This window comes from Dermacentor silvarum, chromosome 1, assembly GCF_013339745.2.
Source record: "Dermacentor silvarum isolate Dsil-2018 chromosome 1, BIME_Dsil_1.4, whole genome shotgun sequence".
Lineage (NCBI taxonomy): Eukaryota > Metazoa > Arthropoda > Arachnida > Ixodida > Ixodidae > Dermacentor > Dermacentor silvarum.
The window spans coordinates 216,793,644-216,809,658 of NC_051154.1; the positions used below are offsets into that span (position 1 = coordinate 216,793,644).

Below are 16,015 nucleotides of genomic sequence, written 5' to 3' on the forward strand. Positions count from 1 at the left end.
ACGGATGCTGCACCACGGAGAAAAGCCTCCGGCGCGCGGCGGAGGCGGCCGTTTCGGGAGGCCCGGGTTTAAAAGAAAGAAAAAGAAAGGCGGAATAGCATTCTGCCCAACTTTCCCGTGTTTCCTCCCACCCGCGCGTACGCACGCACACACACAGGAGAGTGCAATCTTGGAGTGTGTGCGCGTCTCTCCATTATTTTCTCCCCGTATTTGCATCTCTATAAGTTCGCGCCGCCCGGGTGGAAGCCTTTAGAACGGGTCATGATGCGCTGCTGCTCGCTTTGTATCGCGTCCTTTTCAGTTCCCGCTCGATGCTCTATCTGGTGCCGGAACGGCTCATTCTGTCGTCTCCGCCCATCTATACCACGACCAGAGGCTTCGCATGCACGAGTGTTCGTTCCGCGAACCTCGTGTCCCGGCTCCGTGACGCATATGGTTCGAACACAACCGACGCGCGCATACCCGGTGCCCGCGGTCCATCTCCACTTAGGTAGTATTACGAAAACCTACGGCGCTGTCGAGGGCTGGGAGCACGGTCTGCGTCTATACGCTCGTTATTATATCACTCATCGGGCTCCCTTTTCCGGAGAGCTGGCATAACACTTTCCTGAGCCCTTTACATAACAGGAATTCCGCAGCGCTGCGTGGCTTCGGCTACGTTTGCCGGAGATGCCGAACACAACAAGTCGAGCACGACGGGGGATAAACAAGGCTCCAGATAATAATGAGCGCACGCGGGCACTCAGAAAGAAAGATAGAAACGAAGCATGTACAGTTCGCTACTATTTACGGCAAGAACTAGAGTGCAGCTCACCGAGACATCAAAACAGCGTCCGTGAATAGATTAAAGGGGCACTGCCACTACAAAACCAATTTTGTCCTCTGCGAGCAACGCAGCTACACATTTTTTTTTTCGGATGTCACACACACACACACACACACACACACACACACACACACACACACACACACACACACACACACACACACACACACACACCAGTAGCGCACCCAGGATCTCTGCCAGGGGGGGTTGACAGTTTGCCAATACCATCTAAACAGCACTAATTTCGATTTCTTAACGGGAAATTGTCAAAAAATTCGCTTTTTGCGAGTGTGCAGACGATTGCGCGTCTTACATCTAAGTTGCAGTACTCAAATGCGTAAGGAAAGAAAAGGGGTTAAACAAAAGGGGGGGTTAAGTCGGCCTCAGGGGGGGGGTTACAACCCCCGAATCCCCCCCCCCCCCCCCCGGTCGGTGCGCCACTGACACACACACACACACATGACCTGACGTAAGCGAAACAACAAGACTACGCCGGACTGAAGTGCGTTCCAATAACGGCAATTCGTCGCAGTAATTCAGCCGCCCTTCGCTCGCGCAGTGATATATTAAAACGGAACGAACGAACGAATGAATGAAGGGCGGGGGCCCGCTTCCGAGAGTGGCTTGCGCGCCTCGGCGCTCTCTTGCTGCCGCGGCTGCGCCACTATAATCCCATACTCGCTGCCGCGCCGCCCGTCGCGCCACTCTCCACCACAAGCGCGCGCAAGAGGCGCCAACGCGCGTGAGCGCATTTTCATTCGGGGGGCAATTTTAATCAACGCGCCTGCGCGCTATTGGGCCGCACGCGTCTCATCGCCCTCGGCCTCCTCACTCCGCGGGGCTAGAGCCACCGTCGACGACGTTACTTGGACAAGTTGGCGGGCGAGGCACAGCGTGTGAAAAGTAGAAGACAAACAGCGGGGAGGGGGGGGGGGGGAACGACGGGACGACTCGACGCGTGGAAGAAAGAAAGCGCGTTCTTCAGGCACAGCTGCGGGGGATCCGAAATAGACGGTTAAAAAAGAAAATGAAATAAATAAAGTGGCGCGAGAAACGTTACTAAAATTAGGGGCGCGAGGCAACAAGACTACAATAAGAAAGAAAAAAAAAAAGAAGAAAAGCGACTGCCAACAGGGGCAACAGTTTCATTCAATTTGCCTCCGCTGCGGGCCAAGACTCTAGTCTCGAGCCTGATCTCTCTCGCGGATGCAAGACCAAGACTTCTGGTTCACGTTAAAAAGAAAACGAGGAACTCCGTCCTTCGCAACGCACAATCGCGCACTCGACCTGCCGAGTGGTGTTAACGCGCGCACGGCATCTTTTTCAAATATCCCGTCGTTTCTATTCGCCTCACCGCTATACGTACACACACGAAGTGGTTCAAGCACGCGCGGAAACGTACTTACACCGTGTTTTCAAAAGGCGCGGCGCGGGGGGCGCGCCTATATTTAACTCCGCTGCGATGTCCACAATATTATATTCGCCGGGTTTTAACGCTATACTGAGGCTACGAAAAACGCTGCAGGCTACTAATTAATTTTGAACACCTCCGCGGCTGCCTCCACGCTGTATACGTCCTGCAGCAGGCCGCGTGCTGTGTGGATTTCAAAGCGGCGAAACGATGAAACGCGTTTCAGACTTGACGTATAGGCACGCACTGAACGTAGTTTAATAAGACGCGCCGAAAACATGGCGGAAAGTATCTGGCTGCTGCTTAAAGCGGTGGTCATGACGGGCGCATGCGATGAAAACTTTAGAGGTTACTACTACGCTTTTGGACCAATAGTTCCTCCTACGACACGGCGAAAATTGACTCTTATAGGGCCCCGCATTAGAGGGCCCCGCAGTACAGACGACACGCGTGCAATTGAAATTTGGCGAGAATCAGACAGGTGACTGCCACTTCACGACGTATTCTAATTCTAAACTGACAGTTGTACAGCCCGAACTGCACAGTATGCATAAGCGCCGGAGTCGTGTTGACGGTTGCGTGGCTCCCGAGATATGCGGCGTAGCTCATAGGTGGCGGCGTAGCTACAGAATTTCGGAGGCACTATGGGCGAAAAAAAAAAAAAAAAAGCAATCCTCAATCCTCGCCGGCAGAACGCCAATCGCAATCACCCTACTACGCAAGGGTTGAGTAGATAAGTTGAGTAATTTCAGTAACTACATACAGAAGGGTGGAGCAGCTAAAATCACAGTATCCAGTCAAGCAATTGTAAATTGCTATGACAGTCCGCACGACGATAAAACTGAGTTTTAAACTGTCTCTTACAGTTGTGTGCACAATCGCTTCAGCGCAAGGTTACATTCAAAGACCATAAACTCTGCTGAACTAAGGGTGGCTTTTGAACATGGCTGGAAGAAACATGGCTTTTGAACTTCGTACTGTCGCGAATTGCCTACCATCGACGCAGTACGAACGACGCGGGGCGGCCGGATTGTCTAAGGTTCATGCAATCTACTTTTTCTTTCTTTTTTTTTCCCGCGGTATCGTTAATGCGATGTCTCATAACTTCAACTGACACCGTCTCCCAGCGCTGTCACTTTCGAGCTGGCGTCAAAAGGCATCGCCAGCCATGACCAATAATGTAGGTCGGGATAACGTAATACTTACTATTCCACTCTGTTGTCATTCCAAATCCGCCATTAGCCCCCTGTGACCGGTCAAAATGTTTCGAATCAAAGTTTTGACAAATCACGGTGGGCTAATGGCGGATGTGTAATAAAAACAGAGTGGAATAATTTTACGTTATCGCGACTGTAATGTTGCCTCCCCCCCCCCCCCCCCCCAACCCCTTCGACGAGAAGAATTATGCAACACAAGAACCTTTCTAGCGAGTCGTGGCTGCACGAATCACCCGCAAAATGTCGCTATACCAACGCTGCAGCTGCCCCCGTTCCGCATCTCCAGAGCGTTCGGGCATTATGCAAACAATAATACGTAAAAACACGTACAGCCTCTGAAACTCTCTAATTCCTCGTTGTGGGCGCGCGTGTACGAAAGAAGCTAGCAGTAAAAACGTGACTGTCCAAGAAGGCGATTTCCAGGGCGGAAAAAAAAAAGAAGAAAAGTAACATCAAGAAACAGATAACGAAAAAAAAAAATACTAGAGGGACACCGGCGCGGCCAAGCTAATAGACTAGAGGCTAAATGTGCACGTGTTCACGTAAGTGTTCGGGGGAGGGAGGTAGGGCAGAACTTCAGCGTGCATATTTCAGGCGAAAGCAGCCGCAATTTCCCTTTATGGGTGACTGCGCCGCCGCCGTCCGCCTGGAGGGGGTATCCGCGTTATAGTTTCCCTCGACCCAGCGAACCGACGGCGCTCGAGCCTCGTAATCGCCCCCGCGGTGCGCTGAATCTCGCCTCACTTCGCGGCAGTGGTGGTCCGTTAGAACTACACTATAAGCGCGTGGGGTTCGGCCGTAGACATAACTCTCCGCGACAGCCTGGAGGAGGTCCGCGTGCGCCGCCGAGACGAATTGTTGAGGGCGGCGCGAAGGCCCTTGTCCTCCACCTCGTCTTCCTATACCCCCCTCCCCCTCATACAAACACACACCACCTTAAAGGGCCTCAACTTCACCCTTGTCGCTTTCATTGCGTTGTTTCTTCCCGCTCGCTTCGCTCGCATACCTCCACCACCGGCCTTCGAACGGCGGCGAACCGCATGCAAGTGCGTCGCTTGCAGGCATTAAGTCGGGCCACTCTAGGAAAATGAGATTGCGCTCCTTTTTACCTGCGTTAACGCTTCCCTTTTTTTTTTTTTTTTTTTTAAAGAACGCGCGTACTAGTGCGCGCGCTGCAAACGTTTTTTTCACTCTCCGAAGCCACACAAGTCCAGCGTGGGCGAGTAGGAACCAAACAGAACAAAAAGAATGACTGCGATACTAAAACGGCAAATTCGCCGCAGCATCTCGCAGGGCAGCGTCGGCAGAGAGCCGGCGAACGCAGTTTAGTCTCACTTTAATGGCCACGCTGCGCGCGAACCAGGTACAAGTATGCGAGGAGGGGGAGGGCGAAGTTCTTTGGCGAAACTTTTCTCCGGAGTATTCCGAGAAGGGGAATAGCGCAGGGATTCCCAAGAACAGAAGGCGTTAATGAGAAGGATCTAAAACGACTGCAGCCGAGCATCCACGCATATAAGAGGCTGCCCGCGAAGCTTGTCTCCGGAAGGTTGCGATAAGCTTGCCAAGACAAGCTAGCGGAAATTGCACCTACACACAACTAGCCCAACTCTCTTCATTAATTGCCAAGACAGTCGAGAAAGTAAGGCTGGGAGGTTAACCAGGCCTTACTTGGTTTGCTACCCTATGCACTGGCAGAATGGAAGGGACGGAAAAGCGAAAGGGAATAGACGTGATGCGTCCTACCCTACTAAGCCGACCGGACGACGAAGCGGTCGTAACGGATAACATATGGGGACCCTGGACTAAACCGGTCATCGGCATGGAAAGCCACTAGATCCCTGCTGTGCTTTTTAAAGACGACTGGGCTCTGCCAGCCACTTTGAACGCGCAGTTGACGTTGTTGTGTGTGCACCCGACGTGTGCGACTTCGCGGAGCCTCTAAATCAAATATATACGAGCCACTCATCGTCACTCATACATACAAGAATGCTGACGCTCTGCGTTAACGTGACAGTGTCACTGCAAATAGAAAGAGAGATCTGGTAAGGGAAAGGCAACGAGGCTAACCAGACTGAGCCCGGTTGGTTACCCTGCACCGGGAAATGGAAAAGAAAAGGGGGGGGGGGGGCTGAAAAAGATGAGAAAGAGCTGAGAAGAGAGAGAAAACGCGTCAATAAACGATAGTTACGGCCAAACTTCCAGCGTATATAGCCGCGCACCAACACATCCAAGACATAGGGGAAGTAACGCGATACCTGATGTAGTCGTTTCGGCAGAGGATCATGCCGGCCTTCGCGAAGCAGGAGGCGCCGATGTCGGCCAGCGTGGCCTGGCAGCAGGAGCACTTGAGGCAGCCGTTGTGCCAGTAGCGGTCCAGCGCGTGCAGCAGGTACCGGTCGAGGATCTTGGCCCCGCACCCGGCGCAGCAGCGGCCCTGGGCGTCCTCGTAGGCGCTCTGCTGCTGCTGGTAGAGCGGGTGCTGCTGGCCCACGTCTCCCGGCGGACCCTGGGGCCCGCCGCCGCCGCACGGGGGGCCGCCCCCGCCACCGCCGCACGGGGGCCCGCCGCCGCCGCACGCCTGGCCCGGCCCGCCCTGGCCGCCCTGGCCACCCGCCACCTGCGTGAAGGGACGGGCACGTCAACATGCCTGCCACGCGCTGTACCACTCCCCAGTCGCACACCAAGTTGCTCAACTTCGCCTCCGAAACCCGGCGACCTCGCGCGCGGCGATACCACCGAGCGGAAAGCAAACAAGGGGCCGAATTCGCAAACCGACAACAGAAGAGTTCGAGCAACATCTACCAAGTAGTATACGTTCTTGACGTTGGCAGAAAATAGCGCGGGCATTGCCAGCAACACTAATCTCGCCCATACACAGCAACAGTCCGAATTTACATAGCTTTCTGTTTGTTTAGGGACCGTTGGTCGTTGACCAATCGCCTTCGCTGATGATCCATATCACCACAGTCCAATGTTTGTTATTGCGAAGCGTTTTGACCCTTCTTTTTTGATTGACCGATGGAGTCATGTAGTTTAACGTCTCAAAACAGTGGGGCTATGAGATACTTCATAGTGGAGTGCTCCTGATTAAATTGGAACACCTGGGGTCCTTTAAGGCACACCTAAACAAGATCGTTTTTTTTTTTTTTTTTTTTTTCATTTCGCCCCCATCGAAATGCGGCCGCCTTGGGTTCCAATCAACCCCGCTACCCACCTCGTTCTCAGCAGCAGGATGCCACAGCCACTGAACAAGCTTTCCGAGAATGAATGGCCGCTGTATGACTAGCTTTCCAAAAACGCTAAATAAATTTTTGCCGAAAAGAAGATACGAAGTTGCGAAAAAAGAAAATCTGTTGAAGGACTTCTGTGACGTAGACGCATGTAAAAGGGCCCGTGCAAGCAAAACATCACTGACTGTAACGTAAACGATAAAATAGCTACCATGACTACTAAACTGCCGAAAACACTAAATGACGGACTACAAACAAACATCGCAAGGTTGCGGCTTCTACTGCGAAGCTGGGACACAGCTTACATTACCCATTTTGTCTCTGCATTGCTTCGAAAACGTTTGCCGTTGTTTCCCTTCCGATATTTTAAGATACTTTGTTTAGCAGACGGAGAACAAACGGCATTTTAACAGCCGATTGTTGCGAAAGATTTGGTTAGTTTCGAGTATTCGAAAATACCAATAGCTCATTTTCAAATACGAAAGCTAGTTGTGCAATATTCTTTTCGTATTCGAAACTTCGAATATGCCCCCCCCCCCCCCCCCCCAACTAATGTTTCGCAAGCATGACAGATCGGCGCCTCTTTTTGACGAACCGCTGAAGCGCACGAAGTGCTTTGAAACACGGGCCCCACCCGCCACGATAGCCAAGTATCCATGGCGTTGCGCCGCTGAACTCGTGGTCGGGGGTTCGAACCCGGTAGAGGCGGCCACATTCCGATGGGGGTGGAATGCAAAAACATTCGCGGGTGCATTCCAAAGAGTCCCCAGTGGTCAAAGATAATCCGGAGCACCCCACTACGGCGTGCCTCATAATCAGATCGTGGCTTTGGCACGTAAAACGATAGAGTATTTAATTTAATTGATTAACACGGGCCCTAGTCATGCAAGAGTTCCTACAAAGCGCAGCAGGACTGGCGGCGCGAAGGCTTGTTATAAAAGCTCGCAGTTACCGCTGTGCTTGCAGGAAGTGCACGGGGTCTACGTTGCACATCGTTATAGCTGTCGGTCAGGTAGCGCGATGCTACCGCTGTTATCGAACACTGTCCGCAATCCCGCCCCAACGCTAATTTCAGCGCCAACGGGAAAGTGTAAGCGCAGCACCGCGTGTACGTACGAGGCGCACCCTGACCCCTGATGAACACGCATGATTACACGTTAAGTTGCGGGATCAATTAATCCAACCAATGATATAATGTTAGAATTGACTCCTAACGCCGGACAGGAAATCCGGAGTCGCATTTGTTTTTAGAGCGCAGCTCTTTGGCGCCCGTTCCTGAGGCGAGCGTCGGCGTGGTCCCTCGTAACCGAGCGAACGATCGCAGGGAAGGATGAAAGAGCGAACGCGCAGCGCCACGGGAGATTAAAGACCCGAGGAGGAAAGCGGAGGAGGGTATGGCGAAAGCGTGAGAAGAAAATCATAGTGCTGCGGCAATGGCTACGTGATCGCGCCCGTCAGAGCAGCGCGCGTCATCGGTGGCTGCTGTGAATCGCGCCTGCGCGTCACCCACGCGCTAGCTCTCGCGAGCTCCAGATTAACGAGGCAGTCACGCCACACTTCGCTCCGTTTGCAACGTGCCGCACAAGACAGCTTGTCCACGCCAGCCAATATATCGCGAAATGAAAATATACGTATAGAGCTGCGCTCAAGTTTCGCATTAGGGAGTATAGTAATCGTCGGTGAATTTTTCATAGGTACGGTATGTTTTGGATGTTTTCCCTTCTTTGCTTCTTGCTTTAGTCGTTTCCTGCCCCTAGGTCGGACTACTGGAGATAATACTGATCGTAGATAGACTGGAGATGCAGATTCCCCGCGGTAACAAGTGCGACATACCGCCAGCCTGTCAAACATAAATTCTTCCAGCAATTGTAACGGCGTAGTACGAAAGCACGAACGCTCATGAGATATGTGACACACAGTTTTAGGAACTTCGACTGACTTCAAGTAACTGCTAACGACGGTGTAGTTTCAACGTCGACTCTCCTCCTATACCCTCACAGTGCTACTGTGTATCAGTTTCAGCTAATACACTTATATATGGGCCGTGTCGCAGGCAGAGGACACGTGATCAGGTGCCACACACGAAAAACACAAATCGAGTAGCGACATAACAGATAAGAATACATGCTTCAGCGAAGTGCCGCGTTTGCTGCATGGTATACAGGGAGAACAGGTGCTGCTGGAATCGCTTGCCCACAAAGAAGTCGGCAAGGAGGACACAGCAGCGTACTTGGAATCCGAACAGCGAGCGACAGTAACAGTGGCTGGTGGCCGGGTACGGCCACCAGCCACTATATGGTCGCCTGGGCAGATGCACGTGACCCATTTTAACAGGACCATTCGAAGGTCACCATCTATAAAGAGACACCGCTTGCAAGTCGCGTGCAACGAAGCCTCGTAATCCCAGACAAACTTGCGTCTACAATTTGAAAGACAGAAAAGAAATATGTCATACCACACAAAAACAAAGATATGTGGCAGGCTTACGGGGCCAAACCAGCTTCTCCGGTATTTTATCAAAGCTGGCATCTCTCTCTCTCATTATTTTTCTTAATGCACAGCGGAAAGTGTGGTGTCTATGGTCAAAGTGCAAAAAGCAAGCGCTTCTACTTTACCTATGTATCTGTACAGCTTATGTACGGCAACCCTTTATTAGGTATCTCTAATGCAAAAGTTGACAGCATACCCTCAAGAGGGTGAAGGCGAAAGCCTGAGCGCGTAGGAGACATTCATTAAATTACTTGACATTCTCATTCGTTGAATGCGCTGTTACTTTCTGTTACTTGTTTTCTCTCACCAAGAGTTGCGGGTTCGAGTGATTCAATTAACTCCATCTTAATTAAGGTAGAGTCAATTAAGGCGCTCGAATCCACGACCTTTCTTGGTGGCACCAACACATGGTGGCGCCACGTGACATGTGGCACCTTGAATTTTGGTGCCATAAAGCCGGACATCGAATTTTTCGACCTATGAGCCATCTGTCTATATAAGGCGTTCGCCTTACTAAAATGAAAATAAGTGCTTCGCTCTGTACTTCGTCGTGGTGAGAGAAGTGCTGCAGCGTTTTTGCAGGACATCGCGTCGCCCACGTACCCCTTGTTGCTGCTGTGGCGGGGGCGGCGGAGGGGGTCCCGCGGGGCCTCCGGCGGCGGCGGCCGCCTTGAGCGCCTCGACCACGGCGCCGCCGCCTGCGGCGTCCCAGCGGCCGGCCGCGCCGGGGCCGCTAGGCTGGCCGCCCCACATGACGCTGCTGCTGCCGCTGCCGCTGCTGCTGCTGCCGCTGCTGCAGCCGGCCTGCTCCGGCCATGCCACCACCGGGTCCCGCCTGCGAGGCACATACGGCACATTATTAAAGAGACGCCGAAGAGAGAGAGAGAGAGAGAGAGAGAAAATAACTTGAGCTGCATTAGTAAATTCCGCTTACAAAACAGAATTTCAAAAAAGGTCACTGCCACCGAGAGAAGAGGCTTGGTAAGACAGAAAATCGAAAGACGGCAGGCGACGCCGCCTTGAAGTTGCCGTACCAGCTCACCGTGACGTAGCGGATTTTGATAGCGTCTGTTCGGGGTTAGAGTTTATAACAGTTTTTAATTCCGGTGTGCAACGCTAAAACTGGTTAAGCGGCGCGTGCATTGACGTCATAGCTGCGGCGAGCACGTGTTCAGCAGAGTCATGTGACCGCGCTAACGAAAGCGTGAGCGCGGCGGCGCCCGGGGCATTTCTCAGCTCTACCGAGATATGGCTCGAGCGAAGCGCACCTTGACGCCGGAAGAAGAGGCTGCCCGACGAGAGAAGGCACCTTCAAGCCACGCGGGAAAGGAATCGCAGTCTTCGTGCCGATCTAGCCTACCTCGCCAACAAAGCCGCCGATATGCGACGTCGCCGATATGCGACGTCGCCGAGCCGATCCGGAATACCGAGAACGCGAGAATCAACCCAAGCGTCAACGCCCAGCCTTGCCATGATAGCCTAGCCTTGCCCTGCTTTGCCCTGATAGCCCAACCTTGCCTAGAAAAAAGCCAAGTTAAGCCTACATCAACTAGTTACTAAGGAACGTCGCCCAGCTCCACTGTTTCTTCAGACTTGGCACCGTTAGTGTCAAGCTGGCCGCATTTTTTTAATCGCTAAAGATGGACTACATTGTATTCTAAAAAAAGCCAAATACTGAACTTAGCAAGACGTCGCTGTGACGGGTACCGGCGCTGGGATGAAAATTCGACCTTTCTTTCTCTTGTAGTAATCAACCTCTTACCGCGAAATTAACGAAAGTGGAGTTTCGAAAGAACACTTTATCAGTCTAAACTGATTTAGTGTTTGTGTCCCTTCAACACTTACTTGGCGACTTGCTCCCCAAATGGTGCAAATACCGAAAGCTCCGCCAGACGAGCACGGCGACACTTCACAGAGAGCGCCAAATCGGCCAGCTTTAACCGCTAATGGCAAACTGCGTGGTATCAACGTCAGTTCCCTTACGCTTACGGTCACGCAAGCGCGCTTAGCAGCAGGACTAAGCAGATACGCTCGGCGGAACGTGGACGAATCGCGGTACGGCAGCCTTCGCTTATAGACAGGATTAGTTAGCAAGCATGACATTCCGCAAGCAACCTTTGCAGACCGACGAGAAGTATTCGCTGTTCCGTCTGTTTTCTGTCCTTCAGGCGAATGTGCTGCATAGTTAGCATTTACTGTCCCACCACCCTTATCCTCCCATAACCCCTCCTCCTTCCCATAAACATTGCAACGTGAGCAGCTGGGTCACGCAAGCAAGAATTTGGATAGTCGAAGTCACATTAATGCTTGTCCGTACTTCTGCTATGCGAAAGTAACCTTGAGGCGTGTCAACCATGTCTTTCAACGGAAAACGGAGCTGATTAGGGATTGGTGTCTGATCGACCGATATTCATATAGCCCCCGATAATTTTGTGAACACAATCTCCACGCTGCTTCCATCGGGTCATTAGCAATCACGATCAGCGTCGCGTGAGAGGCTGTCACACTATGTGCACGACACGTACTGCTGCATTTTTCCGAACGTGGAATATTCTGCAAATGCACCCCTACTCCCCCGAGGTTGATCCATTCGTCCCGGAGAAAAGGAATCGCAAGTATACGAAAATAACCAATAAGCGTGCGTGCTTGGTTGCCGCGGCCGTTTGCTCTCGCCAGGAGCACATTTCTAGACGGAATACTGTAGGGTAATATCACATTAAGCAAACTAGAAATAATTGCGTGGTGTCGTAGTTTCGCTTGACAGCTACGCGCAGATCGTGGGAACGATTGCTCCTAGGTTTGCCTACATCGGCATCACCGTTACCCTGATGTACAAGCGCTTCTAAATACCATTGATGCGACAAACCAACAGCACAATGTACGTTCCGCACTACAGCTTCACGCATTCATATCACACTCGGAGACGGTTCAAGTTCTCCCGCGCGTGCATGCACGGGAACTGGCTTCCTGGCCAGGCAGAAAAAAGAAGAACAACCGCCTCAGACGCACCCGTGCTGCGCACGGACAATAGCGTCTCTGTGACAGGCGCGGTGGTTGCGCATTTTCGAAGGAGAAGCAAGAGTAAGGCGCTTGAAATGTCATACGGAATATCAACCCTGCAATAAGAAACGGAAACAAAGATGAATGTCTCCGTGATATGCGCGACGAACAGATAACCTGCTCCTCTGAACAGCGCACGAAGTGAGGCCGAGAGAGCAAGCCCATACGACGGGAACCAGCGTGCCCCTGCCTCAAGAGCAGGAAGGGACGAGCTCTATAGCAATGCCGAACGAAACCCTGCTGTCGGCTCTCGTCGGAACGAGCCCACCTCGCCTGGTTCCTCCCAAGCGCCCCCGCGATCGGCGCCACCTCGAGCGCATGTGCACGGCACATGCGTCTGCGCACGTGCGGCCGCAGGCACTCGGGGCAGGATGCGAGCCTAAAAATACGATCACTGCGCGCGCCCGCCGCCCGGAAAGTTGAGCTCCTCTGATACAGCAACGACACTTGGAAGCTTCTTACACAACTGCTCAAGCGCGGTGCACCAGTTGGCCTTGATAACGAGATGTCATAAGAACTAAATCGACTAACAGGCACCCAACAGTTATGATCGAATAGCAAATTAGTAGTGACCGTATCCAGCCAAACAACTATACCATCTTGTTTGAATAACGACTTAATAAATCCTTAACAGCCCAGGGGCGCACACCTCGTAGCGCTAGCTGATTTTTTAGACTTGTTTACAGCCCCATTTGGGGCTATATACAGTATAAATATGAAGTTGATATATGAATTTACGAATTGGAAAGGTGAAATGGGGCCAGCGCTAACGTTTGCAAACAGCCATTCCGGGCTTAAATCAGAGATAGTGTCGAGGTTTTTACCAAAGGACGGTGGGGCGGTTGACATTATAGGGTCACGGTAAAAACCACGAATGAGGTAGTGCTTGGGCCTTCTTCGATGTCAAAAACAACAAAGCAATATTACTGTTGAGAAAAGATTCAGTAACATGGATGAGCAGGAATGGGCAGCTAGAGTGCACAACCATCTGCACCTCAAAAGCGTGGACACGCAATGGAGGGAGAGCTCAAGAAAGCTGACAACCAGGTTTCAAGTATAGACAACCCAGAGTCATGAAAAAAGAAAGTGAGAGAAACGGCAAACTGGATGCAAAGGGTGGAAAAAACGCAGTTCACGGAGAAGGCAATGAAACCAAGCAAGTGTTATTTGTATGTTATCATACAAATAACACTTGTATGATGACATAGACGGCAACGCCTTGCTTTTTTTTTGAGGGCTGGGATGGCTGTATGAGGACAAAAAAACATTCAGGAGCAAATACATTTAGTAGATCCCATGCACAGTGGGAATCGCTGGCATGCGAAGCACTCTGCAGGGTAGCATCGTTTGGAGTTTTGCACAAGGCGTGACCAGATAGATGGACGCGTCTGTGGATGGACGAGCAAGGGACTGTAGCATGAGTGCCGATCCCAAAGGCGGTGCAAAACGCTATAGCTGCTACAGGGAAGAATGGGAGAAACTGGCACGCTCTCACTTTTATAAGCAACTTCCTCTGACGCGAGGTGACGCACATGAAAGACGGTGATAAGGTTATCTATTATAATCGCGCACTTCATTGCCGCGTTTGTGGCCTAATTGAAACTGGCGCTCGCGCACGTGCTCGCACTTTTTCCAGCAAATTGTTGCTGTGCGACGCGACGCACGCGCCAATCGTCTCAAATAACTAGCTGTCGTTGGTACAAGAGTAGGTGTGATATTGTGGACTAATGGTTAGAAGCATCGGGCTGTTGGACGGGGAGGCCGAGGTTCGGGATCCCATCGTCATCGTCGGACACGCACTTTTTTCTTTTCTTATATTATTGCAGAGGCAAGAAACAAGGCGAGACAGGAACGTATCTACCTACCGCAAAGTGCCCGGTATCAGGCAAATAATTATTTTCATTTATAATCGCCACAGAGCGAGGCAAGTGTCAACCGCTGCACAAAAACGTCGGGAGACGACTGAGAACATTGTAACGGAAAGCCAGGATATCCTCCGAATGATGTGTTCGAAGGATCATTCCCAGAGCCTGAGGAAACGTTCGTCTTCCAAAGGCTCTGGGATTCAAAGCTGACGGCAGCGCTAACTGGTCAGCGGTAGAGATAATCGAGAGACGTCTATGATACTGGTGGGGAAAAAAAAAAAGAAAGAAAAAACCAGAGACGAGATAGGGGACAGGATAGGGACAGGATAGGGACGGGACAGGGGCATAGATAGTTACCTATGCCTGTGACCATTACCTATGGCACAGGCATAGGTAATGTCACGTTCTTATTTTTTTTTCCCCGTGTAGGATAGCAAACCAGAAGCTTCTTTTCTGGTTAACCTCCTAGCTTTTTTTTCTCTCTCACGAGATCAAGCATACTGGCAGAGCGTTAGATCACGATAGCGTCGAACGTAAGTATAGCTTAGAAAGGCTGTAGGTGACTATTTGTCACCATCCCGTTTTGAAGGCGACGCCATTATAAATCTTCATTATCATTGCACGGCCCCTGCCGCTGCTGTGTATGACAGGCACAGTTCGTCCCGTCACCTTTGTTGCCGTCCGTGAGCATCGGGCTGGACTGAGTCAACCTGCCTGCGTGTATACGGTACGTTGTGACCCATTCCGACTCGACTGCACGAGTCGCATGCAAACGCAGTTGAGTCGGCGGTACGAAGTGACGCAACCAAGGACTGGTAGGACTGCGCGCCTTGACATCGTGTGCCGTTATGATTTCGCCCCGCTACAAGCTAGTTAATCTGAAAAACGTACGGGTTAGCCAATACCTCACCTGCCAGCGAAGTCACAACTTTCCTTTCTCTGTTCCAAAAAAAAAAAAAAAGTGTAAAAGAAAGAAATAAAATGTGGGAGGTAGCGACATCTGTTCAGAATGAGTCAGGAGCAAGAGTTAAAACAGCTCCCCTCAGAGCACGCACTATAATAGTAATCAAACGCACCGGGTCCCGATTTACTTTTGCCTACTTATGCGCGCACTAATATAATACACCTTGTGGCTGCAAGCTCTAGTCTAACATGCTTGAGCTATCGAACTTGCAAAGCGTGCAAAGCCTGCAAACTTCAGCGTGCAAAGCACCTTTAAAGGCAGGGTCTTCCGATTTCTTACGACGTCCAGGTTCGTTTCAACGCTGCAAGCGACAGCATCAGAAATTCTACTCTTCAGAGATCAAAGAAAGGAAAAAAACAAATTAAATAATTAATAATTATTTATTTATTACATAAATAATAAAAGAAAATACCCAGCCATCAAAGCCGTTGAGTACGTGAATATTACGAAAAATGCGAACACACACACGCATGCTTGTTCGTTTTCTTGAATTCTCTGAATATCAAGCAGCCGGCGGCTGACACCCTCGACTATAAAGCGTTAGGCTAACAATCCCGCAGCAGCTGCTACTACGCGGAACAATTCCTTCTTGCCGCCGCCATTATTCGCCAAATTTCGGCGACTATGACATGCGTCTCAAAGGCACATAACAATCGTGAAACGAGTACATGCCACAATAATTACATGCGAGGCCGTGCCACGTGAAACCGGAGGTGCGCAATCAAGCCAGAGCAACACTTTTGCAAGCGGCGCCCATGCATCGCAGGGCGCCGAAGGTTTTGCCTTACATTTCCCAACACAGCTCGACGCCAAGCAATCCCACAGCTGGCGCCACAAAGCTGGCGCCGTAATATACAGACACGCAGGTCTGCTGAGTCTGCAAAATGTGCGCTATTTCCAGTCAGACGCTAATGAGCACACGTGATGCGCTGACCGCGTAACCTTTATTTGC

General features: G+C 51.3%; 1 protein-coding gene across 1 annotated transcript in view; it reads right to left on the reverse strand.

The window, feature by feature from the left end:
* The window catches only part of LOC119436766 (LIM domain only protein 3), a 177,633-nt gene that overhangs the window by 17,776 nt on the left and 143,842 nt on the right, over nucleotides 1-16,015 (reverse strand). Inside the window, exons 3-4 of the mRNA XM_037703758.2 lie at nucleotides 9,778-10,009; nucleotides 5,710-6,071 (exon numbers count right to left, since the gene is read on the reverse strand). Of these exons, the coding sequence (XP_037559686.1) occupies nucleotides 5,710-6,071; nucleotides 9,778-9,927 (512 nt within the window). The 5' untranslated portion in view covers nucleotides 9,928-10,009. The remainder of the gene's footprint in view (nucleotides 1-5,709; nucleotides 6,072-9,777; nucleotides 10,010-16,015) is intronic.